The sequence below is a fragment of the Cygnus olor genome, chromosome 1, assembly GCF_009769625.2.
Source record: "Cygnus olor isolate bCygOlo1 chromosome 1, bCygOlo1.pri.v2, whole genome shotgun sequence".
Taxonomy (NCBI): domain Eukaryota; kingdom Metazoa; phylum Chordata; class Aves; order Anseriformes; family Anatidae; genus Cygnus; species Cygnus olor.
In genome coordinates, this window is record NC_049169.1 from 7,158,761 (window position 1) to 7,182,077 (window position 23,317).

The following is a 23,317-nucleotide window of genomic DNA, read 5'->3' on the forward strand; positions in this document are numbered from 1 at the left end:
CTGCGTTCACCTCGTCTTACTTCTGAGAGACCGAAAGGCGGCAAGGCGATCTGCCAGGCAGGGAAACTCCTTTGAGAAAACCACAATACCACACCAAGCGAAGCCTTCCCTGACGGGGGAGATTTCAAACAGAATAAGCAATGGTAGAACCCTCCAGGCGCTCGCCGGGATGCGAGAGCCTGCACAAAAAAGCAGCGGGTGGCAAATCGAACCACGGCAGCTGCCCTGTGTGTCCCCCCCGTCGATAAGCTCCTGCCTGGTGGCAGCGGCAGGTAGCTTACCTCCTCCCTGGGCTGACAGCGAGCTGCCTGCCTTTTCTTTGCGCACCTCGCAAGGAGAGACCCTTCGAACAACCAGCCTGCAGGGAGCAGAAGGCGGGCAGTAACTTTCCCCGGGCGTTAATGAAACGTGCTACCTACCAAGAGCTACAAGGCAGCGTTTGGCAGCGTCCTGTGCAGGAACCGAGCGAGCTGCTGCCATCCGAGCCCCCGCTGAGGGCACGGAGCTGAAGGCCTGCCAGGCAGCAGCCACGCAGGCGGCTGCAGAGGCAGAAGATCTTGCCTCAGAAGGGAAGGGATACTGAGAAGCAGTAATTTAGGGTTGCTCATCCTCTGCAGAAGCTACCAAGCCGCTATGTCCGACACGTAACATCTCCGGAGAGGGGCATGCGAGCAGTTACAGAGGAGATACGGCAGCTATTTTGCCCTCAGCTCACCCCCCCGTGTCATGATGTTGCAGGACTGACTCCGCTTGGGAGGTTTTTGACATTGCAGCGAAAGGGCTGCTACACAGACGGGCACCAGGACCTTTCTGAGGCTACGTTCATCTTCCACGCAAACAAAAACACAAACAAAGGAGGCTGATTAAATAAGAGAAACCCAATCAGAATCCGAAAACGTGTAACAGCTCAGAGAATTAGTACCAAGCTTGCAGTTTCCGACATTGCTCTGGGTGCCACCACTTGTAAAACTCACACTGAGCGAAGCTGAGCCTGTTCGTGGGAATTTCCCTTCTGGCTGCGTCTCAGAAGCACTGTGCATACGCACAGCCTGTAAAGCTTCCAGGCTAGCCCTTCTAAGCACAAGGCACCAGAGGTAATTAATACCTAATTTACCTGAAGACAAATTCGTTAAAGGGATACTCACCGTAAAAGCATCTCTATAAAGAGATCTGCTTTCTCCACCTCCTACCACTAACACGTTTCCTGCTACACCACGACGCACCTACGTACTGACGGCATTAGTCCGCTTTGTACCTCATCATACAGCTGGAGAAGAAAAATCTAGCAGCAGTTCCCATTACAGTTTAGAGCCTCTAAGTTTATAAGAGGAAAAAAATAGCTAGAAAATTAAACCTAAACCAAACTGTTACTGATTTTAGAAATTTGCCAAATTGACACGTTGCTGTGAATAACGCATTTAATTAAGAAAAAAACAACGGCACATAAATAGCAGTTTGGGTACAAAAGAAGCTCAAAGTGTCCCTCGTTAGGGAATATGAAATTATCGTGCCACCCCAGCTCCACACGCAATAAGATTGCTATTGTCTAAGCCAGAACACGGGCTCCTTACTAATCTCTCACTGAATTCAATCTCCACTGGAATAATGGGTTGCAACCTGTTAGTCTGCTAACAGATAATTAGCCACGTTAAAATAATTTTTTAATAAGACTATCGGACGCCAAATTGATAATTAAATAGTTTCAGAATAAATGCTACATTGATATTCCTAAGCTGAGGAAAAAATCCATACTGCACCGCAAAGCAGAGCTTGAATACGCAGGGCTGAGTAAATAGGCAAACAGAATTACAAGTGTCGTTAAATACATATCTACATTCATATACCTATATCAATGTCAGGTACAGGAGCTGGTATCAAAATACCTACGTTTGCCCTGTTCCCCATGAAGGTGGCTTGCGCAGGTTGTTTTCCCTTATTGCTTGCATCATTGTGCAAACACCAAAGAGAAAGTGAAGCTGGCAAGAAACACAGAGGTCGTGGAAAGAGCCTTTCCCAGGCAGCTTCTACAGGTGAGCAAAAAGGTTGGAGTGGGGTACAACGAAAGGACCGAAAGGGAAAAAAAAAAAATGACGGCTGCGAAACAATCCACTCCCAGCCTCTGCTGCAGTGAGAAAGTTTTCCCTCACTCGCTTTTCTTTGCCCCAGGAATGAGGGGAAAGGGAGGGAGAGGGGAACTTCACCTCTAAGTCCGCTAAGGACTATTCATTGCATAGATTTTAAAAGCCAGAGTGTTAATTTAACATTCCAGAAATTACTTGCTACTACTTCAGTTTGCAAAGCATCTACGGGGAAGAGGGTGAAGGGGGAGACTGCAATTCCTACGCACGTGGCTATTGCTAATTAAGGCCATTCCTGACCATTTTATCTTCACAGCTGAGCGCACTGCAGGACCTTAAATAATTATTCTCGCATCCCAGATGCCAGCCAGATTACTTCTTCCAACTTCTGGGTGATACGCGTGCATTACGCACCACACAACATCTTCAAAGGGGTTAAACAAACAGCAGATGAGCTGGGGTCGCCACACGGACAGAGCAGAAGGACCACGCGTGCCTAGGGGAGCAACTACTTACCCAGCCTGGGCATAACTGCCCCCAGGAACTGTTCGTCTTCCTGAAAATGGTTTTCTTGGAGAGACTCGAGCAGTTTCTGTAACACATCCTGAGGCACTTTGCAGCCTGTACCTTTCAGTTCGGTGAAGCGGGTCAGTCGGAAGCTCTTGTCCAGCTCGTAACTCTCTGGGTTAAACGACTCCCGAACAGACATGGTTCCCTCGCACGCGCCGCTGGCCTTTCCCACCCCAGAGCAACGGTATCAGGGTTTCTCTGCCGAGCAGTCTGACTGGAAAAATGGGGAAGATTAGAAAATCCTAGCAGCTACGAGACGCCAGGCTCTGCACAAAGTTAAAAAGAGAAAAGCGCCCCGTGTAGCCCACCTGTCCCCACTCCTCTTCCTACCTTCCGCCGTTCAGAAGCATCAGAGAATAAATCTCTCCTCCGGTTATGCTGCGTTTCTCATTAAAAATAAAGAATCTAACACGCTTACCAACCTCATTTAACCCAGAAGTAATGAAAGAAATGTAATAGTTCCCAGAGCGCCGAGGTCAATTTCCAAAAGGAAGCCCGGGCCCTGATCCTGCGAGGCGCTCAGCAGAGACATCTGGTTGTACTCAGCGCGGCGCAGGATCGCGCTTTGATCCATTAACACGTGAATCTCACGAGCGGGACACTTTTTCGTATAATGGCTCAGCTTCGGGTCTGATGTAAGAAGCTGAAACTGCAGAATACACCTGCTGTCCTTGGGGGAAAACACAACGCCGGTGTTGTGTTCGCACAGGTAACAGAAGAACAAAGAGGCTGCATTTAATCAGAGCAGTTTACCCACAAACACGCCGGTTTACCTTTCCGTGTGTTCACGGGCCTAAAAATGCCTAAAAGTTTCGTGCCTCTCGAGCCCCTTTTTTAGTCAAGCAACTAGACTGAGAGTACCCAGAGAATCGTCCGTTAGAGTGGCAATGTAAAAAGACACTGATGTAACTCATTTAATAAAATTCTTAACAATGCACGTCTAATTTTAGAACGTTTTTCCACTCTGACTCACATACAGCACACTCCAAAACTAATAAGGGGCCTAACTCAAACACTGCCTTCTAAACAGGAACGGCCGGGATACAATGCAGTTTATCTTCCTCGGAGAAAAAAGCTTTCAGGAGTTACTAAAAATGACCCATACGCGGCGGTTTCTTAGAAAGCAAGGGTCCTGCCTCACGAGAAAATGACAAACAGAGCGCAGCATGACAAAACCTGACAGGAGGTTAAGCTGGAAAGTTAGAAAAAAAGAAAAAGACAGTAAACGACTGGTGTCGACTAAGTTGAGCAGCACAAAACATAAGGAAGAAGTAAATCCATAGGCTGTGCAACCGATCCGCCCTGTCCGCCGCTTGTTAGCAGTTATGTCAGTTGCACGAACCTTTCAGTCTGCTAATTTGCTGGATATATTTTGTTATAATTGGAGCTGTAAGCTCCCTGGGAAGTTGTGATAGGGAGCCCGGCTCCCCTGTCCGGCGCTTTCTCTCCTTCTCGGGGAGGCGTGTCGCTTATTTAAAACAAATCTCCCAAAGCCCAGGCGCGGGCAGTGATCCAACCTCTAGCTACACGAACGTGTCTTGGATGAGCAATGAACCCGGTCCGGAGCTGTCGCCTTCCAACGTGAGCCACTAAAGCACTCGCCATCCAAAAAAAACAAGAAAAGAAAGGGAGAAAAGATACTGGCTGGGAAGGAACCTGTCAATGGGAAGGGGAGACAAAAGCTTTTCGAGGAGGGTGTTTTTTTGTTTTAGCACTTGGTCCAAATTAATTCCAGAAGCGTACGAGCAGCAGCTCGCCCCAAAAGGGGAACTTTTTCCTTCGTCTAAGCGGTAATTGCACTATTCCTAGCACCCCCTGCCTACCTACACAGGGAAGGGAAGGGCTCGAGGCCACAGCAACTTCCTACAAGACACAGCCAGCCAAGCTCCCCGCTTAGGAAAGGAACACCGAAAGGAACCAGGACGACTTTATTTAATGGAAAACACCCACAGAGAGAAGACAGTCGCTTTTTTTTTTTTTTTTTTTTACATTTAATTTAATGAAGGTTTGAGCAGAGCGTGCAGCAGCGCCCCACAGCCTGCCGTGGCAGCGAGTCCTGGCAGCAGGGAGCACCTCCTGACCCTCCTGTAAAGCTCCTTGCTTTAAGACATGATAAATAGTAAAAAAAATAATAAAACAATAAATAATAATAACTAAGTTTCACCCTTGCCTCGCTAAAGAGCTGGGGGGGAGGGGGGGTGGGATACAAACGGCGGCTCTGGGACACCTTCGGCGGCCGGCTGGTGCTTTCGGCCTCTGAGGGGAGGAAGAGGAGGAGGAGGAGGCTGAGGAAGATGAGGAGGAGGAAGATGAGGAGGAGCAGCAGCCGCCCGGCAGGGGGGGCGCCCCCCTCCGCCACCACCGAGCGGGCACGGAGCCGCGTGTGAGGGAGGAGGAGGACGATGAGAAAGATGACGATGAAGGTGAGGAGGAGGAAGGGGAGGAAGAAGCGGAGGCGCGGTGCAGGTAAGCCACCCCCCCCTCCCCCCCCATTTCCCCTCAGCGCCTCAGGCGCGCTCCCGCCTCCCTCACGGCCGCCGCCATCGGGCGCGCGCCGCCCCCCCCCCCCCCCAAGGAAACAAAATGTCGGCGGGGGGGGGGGGGAGAAACCGATGGTTTAACCCTTTCGCTGCCGGCGCGGCGGCGGCCGCCGGCGGCGCGGGGCGGGTTTTCCTTTTTATTTTATTTATTTATTTTTAAAGCGGCGCGGCGCTCGCCCTCCTCACTACCCCCCCCCCCCCCCCCCCAACCTCCTCCTCCCCACAACCGCCCTTCTCCCTGCCCTTCCTCCCCGAGGCCTTGCCTGTGGTGGGGGGGGGGGGACGGAGGCCGCCGGGGCCCGAAGCCGGAGCGCAGCGCCCCGCGCGTCCCCCCCCACACCCCCCCCCCCGCCTCGATTTCAGCGTGAGGCGAATTCCCCTTTAAACACCCCCCCCCCCCCTTCCCCCTTCCCTCCTCAGGTCTCCCTCTCACCGGCTTCGCCTCCTCGCCCTCCGCCTCCTCCCGCGAACGGGGCTCCCGGCCCAGTCCCACAATGCACCGGGCGCGGCGGGGCTCCCTCGGCGCCGCCTGAACAGAAAAGAAACCGCCGCCGCGCTCCGCCGCCCGCCGGCAGCGAAGGGGTTAAATTCCCCCCCCACCTCACTCCCCCCCCTCCCCTCCCCTCCCCGCCCCGTCGCCCCGCCCACGCGGCGCGCGCGCCGCGCGCTCCCCCCCCCCCCTCCCCCCCCCTCCGCACTCCCTCCCCTCCCCGCACCGCGCGCGCACCCCGTTCCCGCGTTCCCGCGCGCGCGACCCGCGGTGCAACCGCGCCCCGGGGCCGGGTTGCAACGGCGGCCGTGCGGCAATGCGGCCCGCGGCCGTTTGCAAGCAGAGCACCGCGACGCGGCGTGCACGGCCTGCGCGCACCCGTGTGCAGCGCTGCTGCGCCTCGAAGGGGTCCCCTCGCCCCCAAAGACCCCTTTTCTCAATCAGTGAAATGCGAAATTTCAGTGATTTTCCCTCAAAATTGGGCTCTCTTGCATGATTTTCCCTCAAAATTTGGCTCTTTTGAATGATTTTCCCTCAAAATTGAGCTCTCTCGCCTGACTTTCCCTCAAAATTGGGTTCTCCTGCATGATTTTCCCTCAAAAATTGCCTCCCTGGCATGATTTTCCATCAAAATTTGCCTCTCTTGCATGATTTTCCCTCAAAATTTGTCTCTTTTTTCACGGTTTTCCCTCAAAATTTGGCTCCCTGAAATAATTTTCCTTCAAAATTGGGCTCTCTTGCATGATTTTTCCTCAGAAATTGCCTCTTTTGCATGATTTTCCCTCAAAATTGGGCCCTCTTGCATGATTTTCCCTGAAAATTAAGCTCTCTTGCATGATTTCCCCCCCAAATTGGGCTCTCTGGCATGATTTTCCCTCAAAATTTGGCTCTCTAGCACGATTCTCCCTCAAAATTTGGCTCTTTTTCATGATTTTCCCTCAAAATTTCGCTCTCTAGCATGATTCTCCCTCAAAATTTGGCTCTTTTTCATGATTTTCCCTCAAAATTTGGCTCTTTTTCATGATTTTCCCTCAAAAATTGCCTCTTTTTCATGATTTTCCCTCAAAATTTGCCTCTTTTGCACAATTTTCCCTCAAAATTGGGCTCTCTTGCATGATTTTCCCTCAAAACTTGCCGCTCTGGCATGATTTTCCCGCAAAATTTGGATTTCTTGCATGATTTCCCCCCAAAATTTGTCTTGCTTCACATGCCAGGTGAGCTTTCTGCTGAGGTAAGGGAGATACAGATAGCGTAGGGCCCGCAGTTACACTGCAGAATAATTTTTTTTGAAAAAAAATAGCTTGTTTCTTGCAGTTTGCAGGTAAGCATCTAATTAAGTAATTGTCCGTTAATTCAAAGATGGTTTAATTCGCAGGCGGCCTTTTGTGCAACTCTCTTTGAAAAAGTCCGGCTTCAAATTAAACAGAGGAGGAAATTAAAACGCTGCTTTTCTCGCCTGGCTTTTAATTACTCTTTTTTTTATCTCCAAGCAAACGCAGCGCCCCTGGACTGCAGAGCTGAGGACCAGAAGAGTGGAGGCACCGAGCACCTTTTGGAGGCCACCAATATTTGTGTAATTTCACCGATTTCTCCTTCCAGACGATCTCGGAGGTCTTCTCCAACCTTAATTTGGTGATTCCAAGCTCCACACACAGAAGTTCTCCAGATCCAGGCGTTGGGCAGCTGGCGATGCCCCGGGTCCTGAGCTGGAGGCTGGCCTCCTCTTCCTCCCTGCTTTCCTCCTCAGAGGCCACAGAGCGGGGTGGAGGCCACCAGAGGATCTCAGGATCTTTTCCGACAGCCATCCATCCGAGCTGAAGTGCTGGGCACTGCTTCCACGTGTTGTTTGTGTGCCCCGCGGTGGATGATTTCGGTCTGAAAAGTCACCCCTCAGTGCCTTGAGGGGCCGTAATCGGGTGCTCCAACCTAAAGTTCCCTGAGCTTTTCCCCATTGCCTCTATCACTCCATCTCATTTAAATGAAAAAAAAATAATAAATAAATAAATAAGACACGAAACATACAGAAAACCAAGATAAAACAAGGAACGCTGCAGATTTTTTAAGCCCTGACTTACAGAATTTTTTCTCCTCTGATTTCTTTGTAGGGGATGGAGGAAGTGAATCACATTCGCCTTTTTCTCACAAGGGTTGGACAGATATTTCTTTAATAGAGCAGGGAAAAAATAATAATAATACTGAGATTCCAGGTGGCAGCATGAGCAAAAGAAAACCTGAATACACCAAAATTCACACCAAGGTGGAGAGGTCCGGTGACACCACCCCACGCCCCACGTTCTGTTTGCGAATGGCTGGGTTTTGGGGTGAGGAGAGGGAAAATGGGGCATGGCGCAAAGGGGGCAAGGTGCTGAAATGGGGGATGGTGCACGGCAGGGATGCGAATGGCAGCCTCCTGCCTGACGTTGCACGCATCAGTGAGATTGCATGGTGAAATTATCCATGTAGCATTTTCCTACGGTTAAATAATGGTGTTCTAGGACTTAACAAATAAATAAACAAAAATGACTGAATGTCTTTTTTCCTCTTTTAAAGGCTTTTTTGCTGTCTGGCGTGCAGTTCTGCAGAAATCCCCCGATCTGGAGCGGTTTGGTCCAGCGCCATGAAAACGGTCTGCTCCACACACCTTTGGAAGTGGAAAAAAACAGGAAAAAAAAAACCAAAAAGAGATAAAGAGCCCTCTGTGCATGCCCCGGGGTGCTGCCTGACGGGCGCTGTCACACCAAAGCCGGCTGCTCCTGCACCAGGAGCACGCAGCGGGCGGCCTTCACCTTTACAGGTGCGGCCGGGGCTGGAGCAGCTCAAATTTCTGTGGCCGAAGGTAAATCCGAGCGATGGGCCTGGCGATGCAGGCGGCAGGTTTGGTTCTGCTACTTTAGAGCTTGCCGGATTCAGCGCTTGTAATCTCCCCTTTCTGTTTCTTAAACGTCAGCAGAAGTGGTTTTGTTTTTTGTTTTTAATACCTACAACCTTCCCATGGCAAGGTTTCTAAGTGAGAAGCTGCAGCGTCACGAGAGCATGATAAAACAGAGCTGATTAAAGCCAGGGTAAGGAACGGCAACTAAAAGTGACTTTATTTATTTATTTCCATTTCAGAATTCCCACTGCTGGGAAAATTCGTTTCCATTTCAGGATACCCGTTGCTGGTAAAATCCGACCAGCTGATTCAGCAGCGATCGTGCTGAATATTGAGCTCAATGCGTGGAGACAACTCCTTCCACTGACATGTAGGGCTGGTCCTATGCTTAAACGCATGCATTTACTTAAAATCGACAGAGTTACGGCCTCGTATGCTAAGCATTCTCCTGGTCTGAGAGGGGAATGCTGTGTTTTCTTGGTGCAGGAGCTTTGACCTTGTTGCTATAACTTCATTTCTCGCCTTGCAGAACCCATTTCACAACGCAGCGTCCTGCCGAGGTCCCTGCTTTGATGAAGCGACCTAAGTTTGTGCTGTTCTCAGCCTCCCTTGCCTCGCTGTCTTCTTCCTGCCTCTCATTAATACGCGGGCGGCATTAATTACTAATGATGCCAGCAGTGGCCTCTTCTGTGCCTCAGTGCTTCCCCCTCCTTGCCCCGAGGAGCAGATGTTCGTTACGTCTTTGTTTTCTGTCGCCAAACGGGGACTTTGCCCCATTAACCTCCGATAAGGCGCTTTAATGGGCTCTGATGGGAGATTTTATCAAAAGTCTGTGCAAAATCCAAACAGGACGGTGCCCGCCCAGCAGCTTTTATGCATTTTTTTCCACTGTGTTTTAGGACAGCGCGAGGAAGTGCCGCTTCCTTCGTGTCCCCGCGTTTCTGCAGGCAGCGTTTGGAGCTGCCTTTGCCCGAATCGGCTTCCCAGCAGCCGGATTGGCACGTTTTGGCAGATGCTTGAGTCAAAGGCAAGAAATACAGCTTCAGCACCCGATCCAGGTCCTCTTCTGAGCCGAGCAGGGCGTGCCCACGGGGATGCGCCCATGGGCAGGGGCTTGGGCTGGAGCTGGGGGCTGAAGCAGGGGGTGATGCTGCCCCCGAGCAGCCCAGGGGGTCCCAGCGGTGTCTGGGCTCCTGTTTCCAGAGCCTGCTGGTACGAGATGGGGCCCATCCGCGCAGATAACATCTGCATCAGAGGGGAAATCAGCCTCGCGCTTTAAAGCCGCTCCAACCCTTGCTGTGAGGATGTGCCCTTGCAGCTCCCGTCTCTTCCTCGCTTCTTCTGCGGCGTTTCATGCCTTGCTGCTGCACGTGTTCGCCCTGAAAGCACCAGGGGAGCGTTCGCCTCCTGTTTTCTGCCTGTTTATTTGCCCGGGGTGTCCCGGGGCTTGTACAAACAGCCAGGCAGCAAGGGCTCTCCCCAGGATGCTCCTACACGAGACGTGTCCGCATGCTCTCGCAGGAGATGCCCACAAAGTTAAGGGTGGCTTCCTGCTGCATCCCTCCTGGCCCTACCAAAATCTCTCCTAAAATGTTCTGCCTTTAGTCTCCCACCTGCATGGCATCCCCACCTGGGGAAGGACCCAGACAACGATGGGATTGCCATCCGTGCTCCCACCCCGCCCTGAGCATCGTCTCATCTCCACCCCGCAGCCGAAGAGGTTGAGCTGGGCGGCCCTTTGCCCACTGCTCACTCCCCCTGCAAAAACACACAGCCAGGGCCGGCCTTCCAGACTTGTCCCCAGCTTCTACCAGGCAGATCCTGCAGAGCTGCTCCTTGTTACTGCCCGTGTGGTCTCCACACGGAGAATAAAACGTGTGCGTGGGGCTGGTGAGCCAACAGCCGTCGCTGTAGCAGGATGGGACCAGACGGACCCAGAGGTCCCTCCCCACCTCAGCCATCCCCTATCTTCCCCGCTTCCCTACTGCAGCCTCAAGTCTCGCGTTGTACCACACTCACCCCTCCTTCCCCCTCGTGCCCTTCACCCTTTGTAGGACTCGATTCTCCCAAGACGCGTCCCGCCACAATAAATCCTGCCCCGATCTGCCTGCACCCTCTGCAGTGCTCACAGCTGTCATAGAGCATCTTGGCCACGCTAGGAACCTCTCTTTTTCTTCCTCAGATGCCCCAGAAACTTGGCATCCCCACCAAGAGAGGTTTGGAGCAGGGATGCTCCGGCACGGGCATCCCAAAGCTGCTCCAACCCCGTGCGCTCCCGTGGGCCGCCTCCAGAGCCATCAGGGCTGCACGCCCGTCACCTGCTGCCCCTCGTGCTCCCCTGGGGGACAGCCCTGAGTCACCACCACGAGCCCCGGGTGCAGCCCGACCGCGCCAGCGATCGTCCTCCGGCAGGAACACCTGCCTTGCCCATCTCGTGCTTGTTTATGGAGCTGCGCGCAGCTTGCAGCGAGCCATCGGAGAATGTAAATTGAGCTGCTGCGAGCCGGAACCACCCGCTTCGGATAATTTTCTGGCAAGTAGGCTTCTTGCTTAATCTCCATCCACGGGTCTGGTCTCCCACCGCTGCCAGCCCCGTCCAGAAGCTGCGGGGCTGGGTGGGATCGGTGGGACCAACGGGGGAAACACCGTCCAAGCCCCCATCAGGAGGCGGAAGCCCTGCTTTCACTCTTCTTAGACCTCGCAGCGGGGCTCGCTTCCTAAAGCACGGATCCTGCAGATCGGAGGGTGGGATGCTCTCCTCTACGCCACCGATGTGCCGGGTGGCTTGGGTTCGACCCCGGTTGCTTCGGGTGCTGCTGTTTGCAAGGTGCTGGGTCAGGAGCCAGCAGGATTTACTGATTTGTTTTTCTCCAGCATTAACAAACACCCAAACACCCAGGGAAGGTGAAGACCATGCCATTAAATCCTCCCATTTCTCCATCTCTTTGCCCCGCAGCCGCTTGCCCCTTCTCTCCCACTGCAGCACCGTCTGGGTGCATTTTCTCCTGCCCGTGCCCAGGTTTGGCACTAAATAACCTCTCCGCCGCCTTTGCAGGACCCCATGGGGCAGCAAAAGCGAAAAACTACCAATGGCTGCGATGGTAGGGCCAGATGCTTTGATTTCCAGCAATGCAATTAACACCCTCGCTAACAAAAAAATCATCGAGTGAGATCTCTGTGCGGGAGAGCGAACCTGCAGGGAAGAGCTCCAAAAGGAAGGCAGTGCCCTCTTGCTGGAGCTGTGCCTGCAGACGCACGGAGCCACTGCTGGTTTTAATGCAGTTGTTTGAATTAACCCAACCTGCAGAGCTAAGACTTGCAATCACCAGTCCTCCTCTTCTTCTTCCCATCCTTTTTGTCTCCTTCTCCTTCTCCTTCTCCTTCTCCTCCTCCTCCTCCTCCTCCTTCTCCTTCTCCTTCTCCTTCTCCTTCTCCTTCTCCTTCTCCTTCTCCTTCTCCTTCTCCTTCTCCTTCTCCTTCTCCTTCTCCTTCTCCTCCTCCTCCTCCTCCTCCTCTTCCTTCTCCTGCTCCTCCTCCTCCTCCTCCTCCATCTTCTTCTTCTTCTTCTTCTTCTTTGTCTTCATCATCTTCATCATCTCTGTTGTCTTCATTGACTTCTTTGTCGTCTTCATCATCTTCTTCTTCATCGCCTTTGTTTTTGTCTTCATCTTCTTCCTCGTCATCTTCTTCATCGTCTTCTTCGTTGTCTTCGTCTTTGTCTTCTTTGTCTTCATCTTTTTTTGTTGTCTTTGTCTCTGTCTTTTTTGTCTTCTTAGTTTATTACTTATTATTATTATTACTATATCACACGTTTGCAGTGTAACAGGTCAGGGAACAGACCTGTGCTCCTGCAAACACTTTGATTCCTGCCGTTGGTGGCTGTGCCAAAGCTGGTGGCACTTCGGGGGGCGAGGAGTGGACACCAGTGGTCCACGGGGTGGACCAGGGCAGCGGAGCGCAGGTTCTGCTCACACCGCTCGATCCAGCACAGCCATCAGCCCTGCGCGCACCTTCTGAGCCTCCACAGCTACAACCAAGATGAAGAAACCTTCCCGATTTGGGCCAAAATTGTTGTCATCGGAGCAGCTCTTGCCCGTGGCAAAGGCGATGGGCACAAGTCGTGGTGGGGCAGGACAGGAGCGTGCTGCACCGCATCCCCTGCCTGAGCGACCGAGATGGGATTTGCTGCGAGGGGCCCCTGCAGTGGGCAGGACACGGCCCCGAAGCCTTTGGGCTGCTTTTAGAAGCAAAGATCCCATTTTGGAGTCAGCCTCCTTGCATACGCGGTGATATTTCTGTGTGTTACCCAGCAAGGAGGCAGAGTTCAGGACGGAAAATTGCCTCTGCGCTCAGTCATTTAAGATAGCGGAGAGAGTTCTGCTTCTAAAACTCGCCGAGTGTGAGCAGGAATCACCTCGCCCACCCACACTCACTAAATATTTAGTCATTTTTAACAAGTTAAACAAAGCCCTTTGATTGGATTTATGCTAATGGCTCGTCCGGAGGCATTTCTGATTCATTTCCATTTCATTTTAAAATTGCCCGTGTACACTGCCGCTTCTCCCCGGCACCATTAGCAGAGGAGAGGAACAAGCAGCAGGTCACGGGCGCCACAAGATGGCAATAGCCGAAGAGCAATTTATTGCTGGAGGAAGGGAGCTGGATTCCCCAGCAAAACCCTCGCCGCCCTGCAAAGGGCACGGCGCCGGGCGCGCATTAACCTTTGCACCTGGGAGCCTTGGAGGGGAGCAAAGTGGTTTCCTTCTGCCTCTGGCTTCATCCTTCCTCCCACGGATGGAGAAGGACGGAGGAGAAGCCAGGTGGCCCAAGGTCACCCAGCGCCTTCTTGGTGCGGGGTGCCCACAGCCTCCCATCTTGGGCAGGATTTTTTGCTGTTTGATTCTTTCTTTCCAGGATTTTTTATTTTCTTTTATTTTTTTTTTTTCCCTAGGTCTGAGCACCCGCTGCATGCCAACCGGGTGAACATTTGCAAATGGCACAGCTCAGAGCAAGAGGTCGGTGCCTCCCGCCCTGGACCAGGAGCCTCAGCGTGGTGATGTCCTCCGGGTCTCGCTGCCGTCCTCCCGAGCACCTCCACCCTGGGTCTCTCCAGCCCAGGATATTTCTGCAACACCACAAGAGCAACTGCTCACGTCTCCCCTGGCTGCCCTCTTTGATTTTCTGACAACCCCGGAAAGAAACGCGGTGCTTTGACGCAGAGCAGGAAGGGCAAACCCCCCGGCCATAAACCCGGACTTTCCACCCGTGTATCAGCAAGCAGGAATCACCGGGAGCTCCCGGAAAGCAATCGCCAGCTGGAGGAGATTTTCTGCTGGAGGAAGCATCCACTGTGCTTTTTAGGGTGGGTGCTGGCTTGCGGGAAAACCCTACAGCCTGGGAAGAGGTTGGTGGTTCAGCAGCTCAGCACCAATCCTGCGCAGCTCCGGAGGGGTGGCAGAAGGTGTCCCTCGACCCTGCCTGCTCCTCCCCTGCCCCAGCAGCTCCCAGTTTTGGGACCAACCTCTCCTGCTCCAGCCTCCGGTTCCCCAAGGGACATTCAGTGAGAGACGGCCGCTCAGCAAAGGGCAGCGAATTTGCTGCGCTGGAGCTCGTTACTGTAATCAATGTTAAATGCAAAATCTCTGGCGACGCACCGGGCCTTGGCACGCTTTGTGCTCCGCAGGTGATGCCCTTACGGGCAGAGGAGCCAGGACACGGAGGAGTCCTCGCAGCAGCAGCACTGATTTTTTCCCCAAATTCTGCCCAGAGGCTGCTGCCCGGGTTTTGGCACCAGGGGAAGGTGCACCCCGTTGGGCTGGGCGGTGGGATGATGCTTACCCGGTCGGGAGCAGTTCATATGGCCTGGATGCAGGGTCTCCACCTTCAGAGGTCTTTGAGAGCCACCTGCCAGGGAGGTGTTGGCTCAGCTCGTGCCAGCCTGGTGGTGGCTCTGGTGGTTTTAGGAGCCCCAGGACACTCTGAACACATTTTGTGGTCCGTGTCTTGCGAGTGACTTGGTTTAGAGATAAACCAATTGGGCTCAGCATCCTCGCTCTGATCCCACTCACATTTTGAAGTCTCAGCGGGGGTCATCGCTGCCTCCATCCTGGTGTCTGCAAACGGGGCAGAAAGTCTGGATCTGGGGTGGCACGATGGGTCTTGTTGGACATCCGTGAGCATTATCCTCACCAGCCAAAAAGCCCGTGGGGTTGAGTTGGGCTCTAACTGCACGCCTAATGGGTTGGAAAAGGGAAATGAGTGGAGAGCGGAGGTGTGCCCGGATGGGAACAGAGCGGGTCACACGTGCCCCGTGTGCCGCGATGAATGGAGCCATGAGGTACAGTCAGCGAATCCTGAAACCTCTTGGGGTGAAATGATTACTTTAATCTTTGCTTTCTCTAAGCTGCGGTAACAGCAAGAGCCTCACGCTGGTGCCAGCCCAGATCCCCCCGTGCTGACTTCTCTGCATCTTGCTGGGGACTTTGCACGGGCTCGTGGTGTCCGGACACACAAAGCCCCCCTCGTCCCCCTCCTGCCCGCATTTTCTTAGCCCAGTGCCTCCAGAGATGCTGCGGGGCAGGAGCGTCGCTGTGTACGAGGCGTTTTTGGGATGTCTCCCAGGTGGATGTGTCTGCAAAGGGAGGGGAGAAGAGCAGAGGGAAGAACATGGGGTACAAAACACAGCCTCCTCTCACCACCAGCCTTCTGGTCAATGGAAACCTGCAATTACACAACAAAAATGATGTCTTTGTTTGTAATTAGCTCCCCTGCTCATCTGATCCCTCTGTGAGGGCCTGGGTGAAGGAAGGAGCCAACGCAGAAACATGTGGGGCATCTCCCCGGCTTCCAAATTCCCCAAGTGCTAATTATTTTCTGCCCCCGTTATGTCATACATAACGACGTACGCACGCAAGGGAGGGGGAAGAGCTGACGGAATTCATTCTTTGTTTTTTTTTTTTTTTTTTAAACCCAGAATCAATGTTTACACAACCGAGCTAAATTATTTATACGCATAATGTTATAGGTTTCACATCAGTGCCTTTTATTAGCTTTCGTCGGATGAGAAATCATACCTGACCTACTTGTAGGAACCCCTTGCCTGCCTCTCCGTCACGCAGCCGGTGGCGGGGAAGGGGTGAAGGCGCTCAACTTATCTGAGATTTTGGGGAGAACGTGCACGAGCGGGTTGGTTTTGCTCAGTCTCGTGAAATGCCGCCTGTGTCTGTCCCTTTAGGGGGGACGTGGCAGTGGGGTAGGACACCCCAGCTGCCCGTTGTCATCTCTGGGGTTTTCCTGGGGCCGTGCCTCCCCTTTCCCACGATGATGTAGAGCTGCGTCGCCCGTCGGGGATGCAGCTTTGTCTTCCCACTGACAGCTCTAGGGTGGGATCTGTCGGGGCCGCCAGTCCCCCAAAACCCGGGCGATGTGACGGCGCGCTCCCTCTGCCAGCCGTTTCCAAACCCGCATGTCACACAGGCTTCAGATGACTTTCTTCTTGCCTCGCAGTTAATGCATTTTTTATAAAGCCCGGGCTCCCGTTTCCTTTCATGTCACTGCGAGGATATCCTTTTCCTGTTAAGCTTCAGAAGGATTTTTTTTCACCCAAAGAATTCATCGCTAGCGTCCCGTAAATAGGACGGCGGGACGCACGGCGTGGAGCTCTGGTGCCGGCTCCATCCTGGAGCATCCTTGCAGCATCCTTGCCACGGCCTCTGAGCCGTCGCATTTCCTGGCACACGGTGACATTTCTTGTCCCTGATCGTATCGCAAAGCTACAAATAACAGCGCGTTAACCTGCCCTGGGATTAAAAAAATCAAGCAGAGCAAACCCGCACGAGGACGACTCGCAACGCAGAGTGGGACGGTGAAAATAATCGCTCAGCGAAGGATGGATTTGTTCCACCAAGTTCAATGATCATTATTTGTGGGAACGACGACTTGCACTCGGATCTGAAGCCAATTCGGACTCAGGTGGAGCTCTCTCAGCTCGTGGAGATGGACAGGAACCCAGATGACTTGCACAATGCCCGTGGATCCTCCCTGCACCCACCGAAGTGGAAACGAAACCGTCGCAGGCCTTTTCACCATCAACTGCTGCCTGGTGCTCCTCGCAGAAAGCAGGCAAGGTGCGGCGAGTGCTCTGCCCTCTTCTCATCGACTGGAGATTACCAGGAGCGTGTTTTTGCAGGGAATGTTTTCTAAGGCTAACCAACGCTTGATGAGGGTGTGATAATAAATTACCGGGCGTATTTCTTCGCGGCCACTCCAAATTATGAATGTTGGTTTGCCCTCCCTATGTGTTGTTTCCATAGAAGCAGAGCTTAACCTTTTAAGTGAAGATTATAAAGGCACCTAATTCAATTAAAATTAGACTTCAAGCATATCAGCACTTAATACTCGAGAGTTATTACGCGATTGGATATAGCCATTGTTCCGATGGACGGGCAGAAGCGTTTCCATCAGAGCCAGTCAGAAAAACGGCATCGTGGTAGCAACTTTTAGGGTTTTCCATACGTTTCCCTACCTGGTCCATAAATTCCTAGGTAATTTCTCTGAAATATGGCAATCCAGTACAAAACACAGGAAGGCACGTTCAATTAAAGTTATTTATTGTAGGTTTTCTTTTCTGGACTGACAAAGAGGGTTTCCCAGAGATCGATAACACGACACAATGTTATACACCATATCACAACTAGTCCCTTGTCGCTTTATTAAGAACATAGGAATTTAAAAATATCTAAATATTTACATATTAATAAAACATATATACAGAAGATTGAGACATTTTTACCTAAATATGGAATGATTTTCTTTTTTTCTTTTTTTTTTTCTAATAAACCCTATAAAAAGATTTCTGAAGAAAGTCTGAACAGTAGTCACAGTAAGTAAACACCAACGCAATCTTCAAAATTTACAAAACGCTGATTTCATTGCTGAAGTGTTACGATACGGACACACGGCGTGGGGGCATCGCTGCCCCCGCCCTATGCAGACAACTCCAAGCCATGAAGGAAGGAAAGACTTTTTTTTTTTAAGGTTCGCAGTGCACATTCAATATATTCCACAGTTTTCGAGAAGACACGGTCATTCCTAAAAGTACATCGTTTGTGGGTGGGGAAGGCTGGCAGCCTGATTTCTCAGGTGCTGGGAAAACACACCACATCTGTGGGGTTTTGACAGCTTCCGAGAAACAGGCTTCAGGGGTTTTAAAAATGAAAGAAATCTTTAAATAGTTTGAAAAAAGAAACATCCCACTCGGTAATAGCACTTCAGTTGAAACACTCAAAGGCCAAATAGTTTCAAAGGAGGGGAAAAAAAAAAAAAAAGATGCACCTAAAATACACAAAGGAAAATGAAACACAATGGTGAAGGCTATAGCAATCTCTCCCTCGAATCGCAGGAAGCCCACTCAAACTCTCTGCTGATCGATAGATGTTGCAGGTAAGACCTTCTAGACTTTTCCCCTACGTTTCTTAAAGTGAATTTAGTGCTGTTGAAAGGTGCAGAAGTGGCAGTTTGCACGGAGGAGGGCCGCGTAAGATTTTCCCTTAGCCCTGACCTGAAAGGACCGACGCTTTCTGTGTCTAAGAGGGTGAATTTCTTGATCAATTCACTCATCTTAACTGCTGAGACATCAATAGAGTGCCGGTCAAAAGGTGACTTTTTTAAAAAAAAAATAAAATATTGTCCCCAAGGGCAGTGGTTGCGAAATCACAGTGTGCAGACCCTCATCCTGGAAATCAGCAAACTAATCCGTTTTGAGATTGAGGTGGTAGGGAAAGCAAGGAGAGCATGCCTCCATCCAGCAATCAGCACTACAAAACCGCTCGAGAGCCATCACGCTGGGACCACGGAGGGCAACTCCAGCTTGCTCGAGGAACAGCTTCTCCCTGCTACGCATGCAGAAATGGGCTACGTATCCTGCTCTTTTTCCTGCTAGATCCAGCCAGGACTTTTTAATTACGGCTGTGTATGCCTGGCCATTTGCACTACAGGTCTCTAAACAGAGAAACAGCAGCCAGGAAAGGAAAAGTGGGTCTGCAGAAGCACAAGAGCAGGACACTTCTACCAGTCAAACGCTCATCGAGCCCCCTGGGTTCGGGAAGGAGAGATGCCACCACGGTCCCCACGGAGGGGAAGAGTCATCCAGCTGTGTTCACCCACCTCTGCATAGCTTAAGATGAAACACAAGCACACAATCATGTGGGAAAGTACAATGGCCAAGGAAAAAACAAAGGCAAGAGAACGTCTTCAGGTAGAGTGGCTACCATCCTAATTAAATACCTTATTAGATATGGAGAGAAATCATCTCTAATTAAGATGAGAACCGGTGAAACAACCTGGTGGTTTCGTTACTTGAGGGTACATGGAAAACGCGTGGAACAACACAAACTCGAAGGGAAAGCTGTACGGACGTCCACGTCCCGCAGGAGGCTGAAGTTCTCGCACCGATCTTGCAGGAACATTACTCAAAGGAGAGGATGTTTTATAACCGCTACCATCACCGGCGTGAAGGTTAAACAGAAAAATCTGGGTGTGCATCGATCAGATTATCCGTTGTGGTGTCGAAAAGGTTACCTGGAGGAAGAAGAGTTGGAGGACATTAGTTTAAAAGGAAAACGTTTTTAAGAAACTGAATTAGTTTAAAAGAAAAACGTTTTTAAGGAATCAGTTCAGTCACCCATTTAAAAAAACAAAACAAAACAAAAAGCTGGAAATTATATATTTGGATTCTAATTCTAATTCGTGATGGGGCCGAACTGTTGGTGCACATGCAGACAGCAGCTGCTGAATTCCATCTAGAGTAGAGCCCAACCGGCTAAAGAAAGCAAATTAAATGGATTTATATTTTTTTCATACTGAAAAAAGTGACCAAAGTTTTTCACAGAAAATAAAGTACGCCCCACCTCAGATGTAAAGCGCCGCATTAGACTGCGGCACAAACTGCACTGCGCTGCTTCCCACTTTGAAGTTGCGTTTCTGAAGAAGTGAAAAAAGCACCCCATGAATTTTAAACCTAGAGTACATACTTTTGGATGTTCTTTAGAAAAAACAAAAAAAAAACAAAAAAAAAAAAGGGGGAAAAAAACCACTCCACAGCAGTCTAAATGCATATGGCAGAATAAAAATAAAATAAAAAAAAAAGAACAACAAAAAAACAGAGGTATGCTGTATGATTATATCCTGTCTTTTTAAACCACTTTAAGAATGTGTTTTTTCTAAACAGCACAATGAAAGATGGACAGAAGAATTACCACTACAGCGCTAAGAACACAGGGCAAATAGGAGACAGACATCAATCAGTGTAAAAGGCAAACACAACCCAATGAAAAGGGAAGACTCACAATCAGGCACTGAAAGGATAAAGATTTATATTACAATAAAGGATTTATATTTAAGGTTTCGAAAAGGTTCTTTTTTTTTTTTGAAGTTTCGTTTTCTTGATATTGTATTTCGAGAGAAAAGGAGACAACCTATACAGAATCGGATCGTTGCTATTTTCTTATCACTGGTTTCTTCCCGAAGAGATTGCTCTCATCTCTCGACAAAGCCGTATCACCCCCGGACCTGAGGACTGGGGTGTTACTGATTCTGCTTCTTTTAGGGATATCAAAATACTTTCTCATCTCAAAATTAACCCCAATGTGGAGAAACTGTATGAAACCTTCAGCCCAGCGGTGGTCCAAAACACAGGTATAAGGAGGGCCTGGGCTGCGCGTATCTTCCAAATGTGATTTACATGATGAGGATTCATGAAAAGGGTGTTGCAGCTGTCTTAAATTTGTTTCCATATGCAGAACTTCTGGGTTATACTTAAAAAAAAGAAAAAAAAATCCAGATGCTTTATATAAACCGTAGACCAAACTAAAATGAGCTTTTTTTGCAACGCCAACTCATACAGGAAGACTCCAAAAGCTGCCACGTCTTCATTCTGATAAAGATATATCCCACACCTTTCAGGTTCCCACATCAACGAGAAACTAATCGGTCTTTGCAGCCACTCCACAGTAATTAGCCTGGGAGCTGCCTGATCTGTCTCAGCTCAGCTCTGGACACAGACTTCAGCTTTAGCAACAGCCCGCTTTAGTACGCGCAGAAGCTGGAACTCTCGGAGACCTGAGCTTTCCTAAGGTTTGTTAAACACAACTCTTCTAGCATTTTCTTGAGATTTATCTGTTATTCTGCCAAAGTTCCCAGCAAGTTTAACTGCTACAGTTCTTCCAATTTTCTTTAAACACCCTTCAATCATCAGCCTTCAAAGCAAAGGCACTCTCAGCATCTAGGGTGATTTTAAAACGGGAGCATGATTCTTGCTCTGAAGTGCTAAAATATAATTGGGCAAAAACATCTTCCTTAGTTTTAGGAGAATGTACCAGCTACATTTTTTACAAGGCTTTTGAGTTCCAAAAGAGGGTTTTGGAAAGAAAACACCTCTTTTCTCCCCGGAGACCAGGACTTTGCCACTTGTGGGCCCAGAAGGAGCAGATTCAAACCTGGCTGGAGGCGCCTACGTAAATGAGCCACATTCAGAGCAGTCCTCCTGGCACCAAAGAACAGGCTCTTCCGATTGTGAATGTAGCTGATCTGAACTTATTCCTTCTCCTGTCATCTGTGAAGAGAGCCGGGAGCAAGCACACTTCCAACCGAGGTGTCTCAGATGAAATGCCAGCCATCCATAGGCTGTGATCTGAAAACGCGTAGGTTGAAGAACTGCAGCACTGACAGCCCACATATCCCCGGATCGTGTGTATAATGTCACCGGGGTCACAGGTAGCCTTGACTGAGCAGAAAAGGCAGATTAGAGAAATCCGAGTTCTCCCTTTTGTGCACCAACACTTACCACTGATTTAATTCAGTCTGGGCGCTTTCGCTTCCCAAGTTTGTTCAGTTCGTGAAGACCGAGAGAGCAACCACCCGACGTTCGTCACAAACGGCTCCAGCACCCCACCTTTCCTCCCAGCCCAGCCTCGGGCACGACTCCCCTCAAGCGATCTGATCCAGCCCACTTTTATCCCACTGCCACACCACGCCAACCACTGATCGTTCCCGATTTGTCTCCCAAGAGATGTCACCTGCGAGGGAGGCCCACCGCACCAGGCGCTGTACAAACACCGTCAGCAAGGAGAATTTTCAAGCTAAACAGAGAAGACAGCTGAATACATCACGCTAAAGCTCTCTTTTAACGCCCTGTCAGTAACTCCCCCTATAAAAGCAGCTGTGCTAAGGCAGGGAAAGACCTCTATAAAAGTTCCATTCCACCTCTTTTGTGACACTCCTCGATAGAAAGCATCTGTATTTTGGCTCTCCATCGTAATTACTGTCATTAGACTGTCTGTATATCACTTTAAATCATTTGCTTCCAAGAACAGTGTGATATTACATTGATACGTAGTATAAAGAGGCACTTGCACACACATATAATAATGGGTGTGAGTCAAATGCTTGGCGCGCGGCCCGCGAGCACCGCCTCCCCCACCGATGCAAATCGCACCGTGGTTTATTTAGGCATCCTTCCCCGGGTAGTATGGAGACACACACACGCAAAAGAAACATTTCGGCTCGAGAACTGTGTGTGCGGTGTGATGCTCCGAGTTGTACGAGCGGTCAGAGCGCACTGGTGGTGATTTGCTTGTAGGGTGGACGGGGAGTTGGCTTCTCTGCCACGACCATCTCAGCACGCTCGTTTCCACCGCTAGCACGAGGTGCAAGAAGCAGCTACAGAAAAGCGCAGCAATCCGGTAACTCTGCGCCTTAATACGATTACTCCAGCAACGTAAAGATAACGCTACGTAGCGTTAGCAAGCTTTATTAGGGCCCTCTTTCAATGGAATTGCTTCCCTCCCTGATAAAGGAAACAAACAGGATGTCACTTGGAAGAGACCTTTCAAAGCAGAGCTTCCTGCGCCTATTATCACAACGGTACCCTGAAATATTCACTGGCTGGCCAAGAAAGCAGCACGGCAGCTCCCAGCGAGCGTGTGCTCCCAGCCCCCACTGGGTCCCTGCCAGAACAAGACTATAGCTGCTTGTCCTCGCCGCTGCTTCGCTGCTCCTATTCCTTGGTAACTGCACGTGCTCTGACAGCAGGATTTCAACCGGCCGTGCTCGGCGGCTGGCAGCTGCTGCTCTGGCCCCCAGCACGCAGCGGTGGCGGCTGAAAGCCCCTTCTCCAGCCCTTACGTAAGAGGGATTAGGAAGTGATCCTGCCGAGGCAGATGCTGCGGTGTCGCTCTCCCGACCACCCCGAGCCTCCAGGTACTGCGGGCTGTGCTCAGCAACCCGATGCCAGCCACGTCCTTCATCTTCGCAGCAATTGCACGGCTGATCTCCAGCCGCGCTTTGTTGTTACGCCTCAGGAATCTGATAAAAATGGACTGCAGGCTGTGACCCTGCTCATCTGCTAAAGCTCTTGTAGCATCCGTAGCATCTATTGTAGCATCCCTCCTTTTCCTTTGGCTTCGGCGGTGTTAGGCTGCATCCTTGTGAAATTACAGGGGAATGGCCACCTCCCCACACTCTGGCTCCACGCAGTTTTGGGAGGATGGGAACTCTGTTCCTACCACCAGGGCACTTATTAATGAACTGCCTGTTAACGAGAGGGTGTTTCAGAATTCACTCTCAGCCTATCTCGATTTTAACACGATGTAAAACAGCACACAAAAAACTGTATTTCCTAGCCCCCGCCCTGCGTAGCTACATTGCTATTTAACAATTACCAGGCTTTGAGGCAGGGTGCCTGCACTCCAAGAGACAGTAAAACAACACT

The 23,317-nt window shown here is 50.8% G+C and overlaps 2 protein-coding genes and 1 long non-coding RNA gene across 11 annotated transcripts in view; 1 reads left to right on the forward strand and 2 right to left on the reverse strand.

Moving 5' to 3' along the window:
• Positions 1-5,827, reverse strand: part of SEPHS1 (selenophosphate synthetase 1) — a 25,123-nt gene extending 19,296 nt beyond the window's left edge. Inside the window, exons 1-2 of one of the 2 annotated variants that reach the window (XM_040547549.1) lie at positions 5,622-5,827; positions 2,595-2,858 (exon numbers count right to left, since the gene is read on the reverse strand). In XM_040547549.1, coding sequence (XP_040403483.1) covers positions 2,595-2,787 — 193 coding nt within the window. In that variant the 5' untranslated portion in view covers positions 2,788-2,858; positions 5,622-5,827. Of the gene's footprint in view, positions 1-2,594; positions 2,863-5,621 lie in introns of both variants that reach the window. The other variant, XM_040547538.1, reaches the window with a different exon arrangement.
• Positions 2,877-8,754, forward strand: LOC121065095. Of its 3 annotated transcripts, XR_005816877.1 has the most exons (3): positions 2,877-5,114; positions 7,169-7,999; positions 8,229-8,754. It is a non-coding gene; the product is annotated as an uncharacterized LOC121065095 (long non-coding RNA). The 3 variants fall into 3 exon arrangements; XR_005816876.1 differs by having other exon boundaries at positions 7,169-8,754; XR_005816883.1 differs by lacking the exon at positions 2,877-5,114 and adding an exon at positions 5,675-5,770 and having other exon boundaries at positions 7,169-8,754.
• Positions 8,755-17,144: 8,390 nt separating this feature from the next.
• The window catches only part of BEND7 (BEN domain containing 7), a 48,403-nt gene continuing 42,230 nt past the window's right edge, over positions 17,145-23,317 (reverse strand). For 4 of the 6 annotated variants that reach the window (XM_040547634.1, XM_040547601.1, XM_040547641.1 and 1 more), the window contains one exon: positions 17,145-19,128. In XM_040547634.1, the coding sequence (XP_040403568.1) occupies positions 19,067-19,128 (62 nt within the window). In that variant the 3' untranslated portion in view covers positions 17,145-19,066. Of the gene's footprint in view, positions 19,129-19,322; positions 19,370-20,024; positions 23,138-23,317 lie in introns of all 6 variants that reach the window. The other 2 variants (XR_005816903.1, XM_040547610.1) reach the window with 2 other exon arrangements.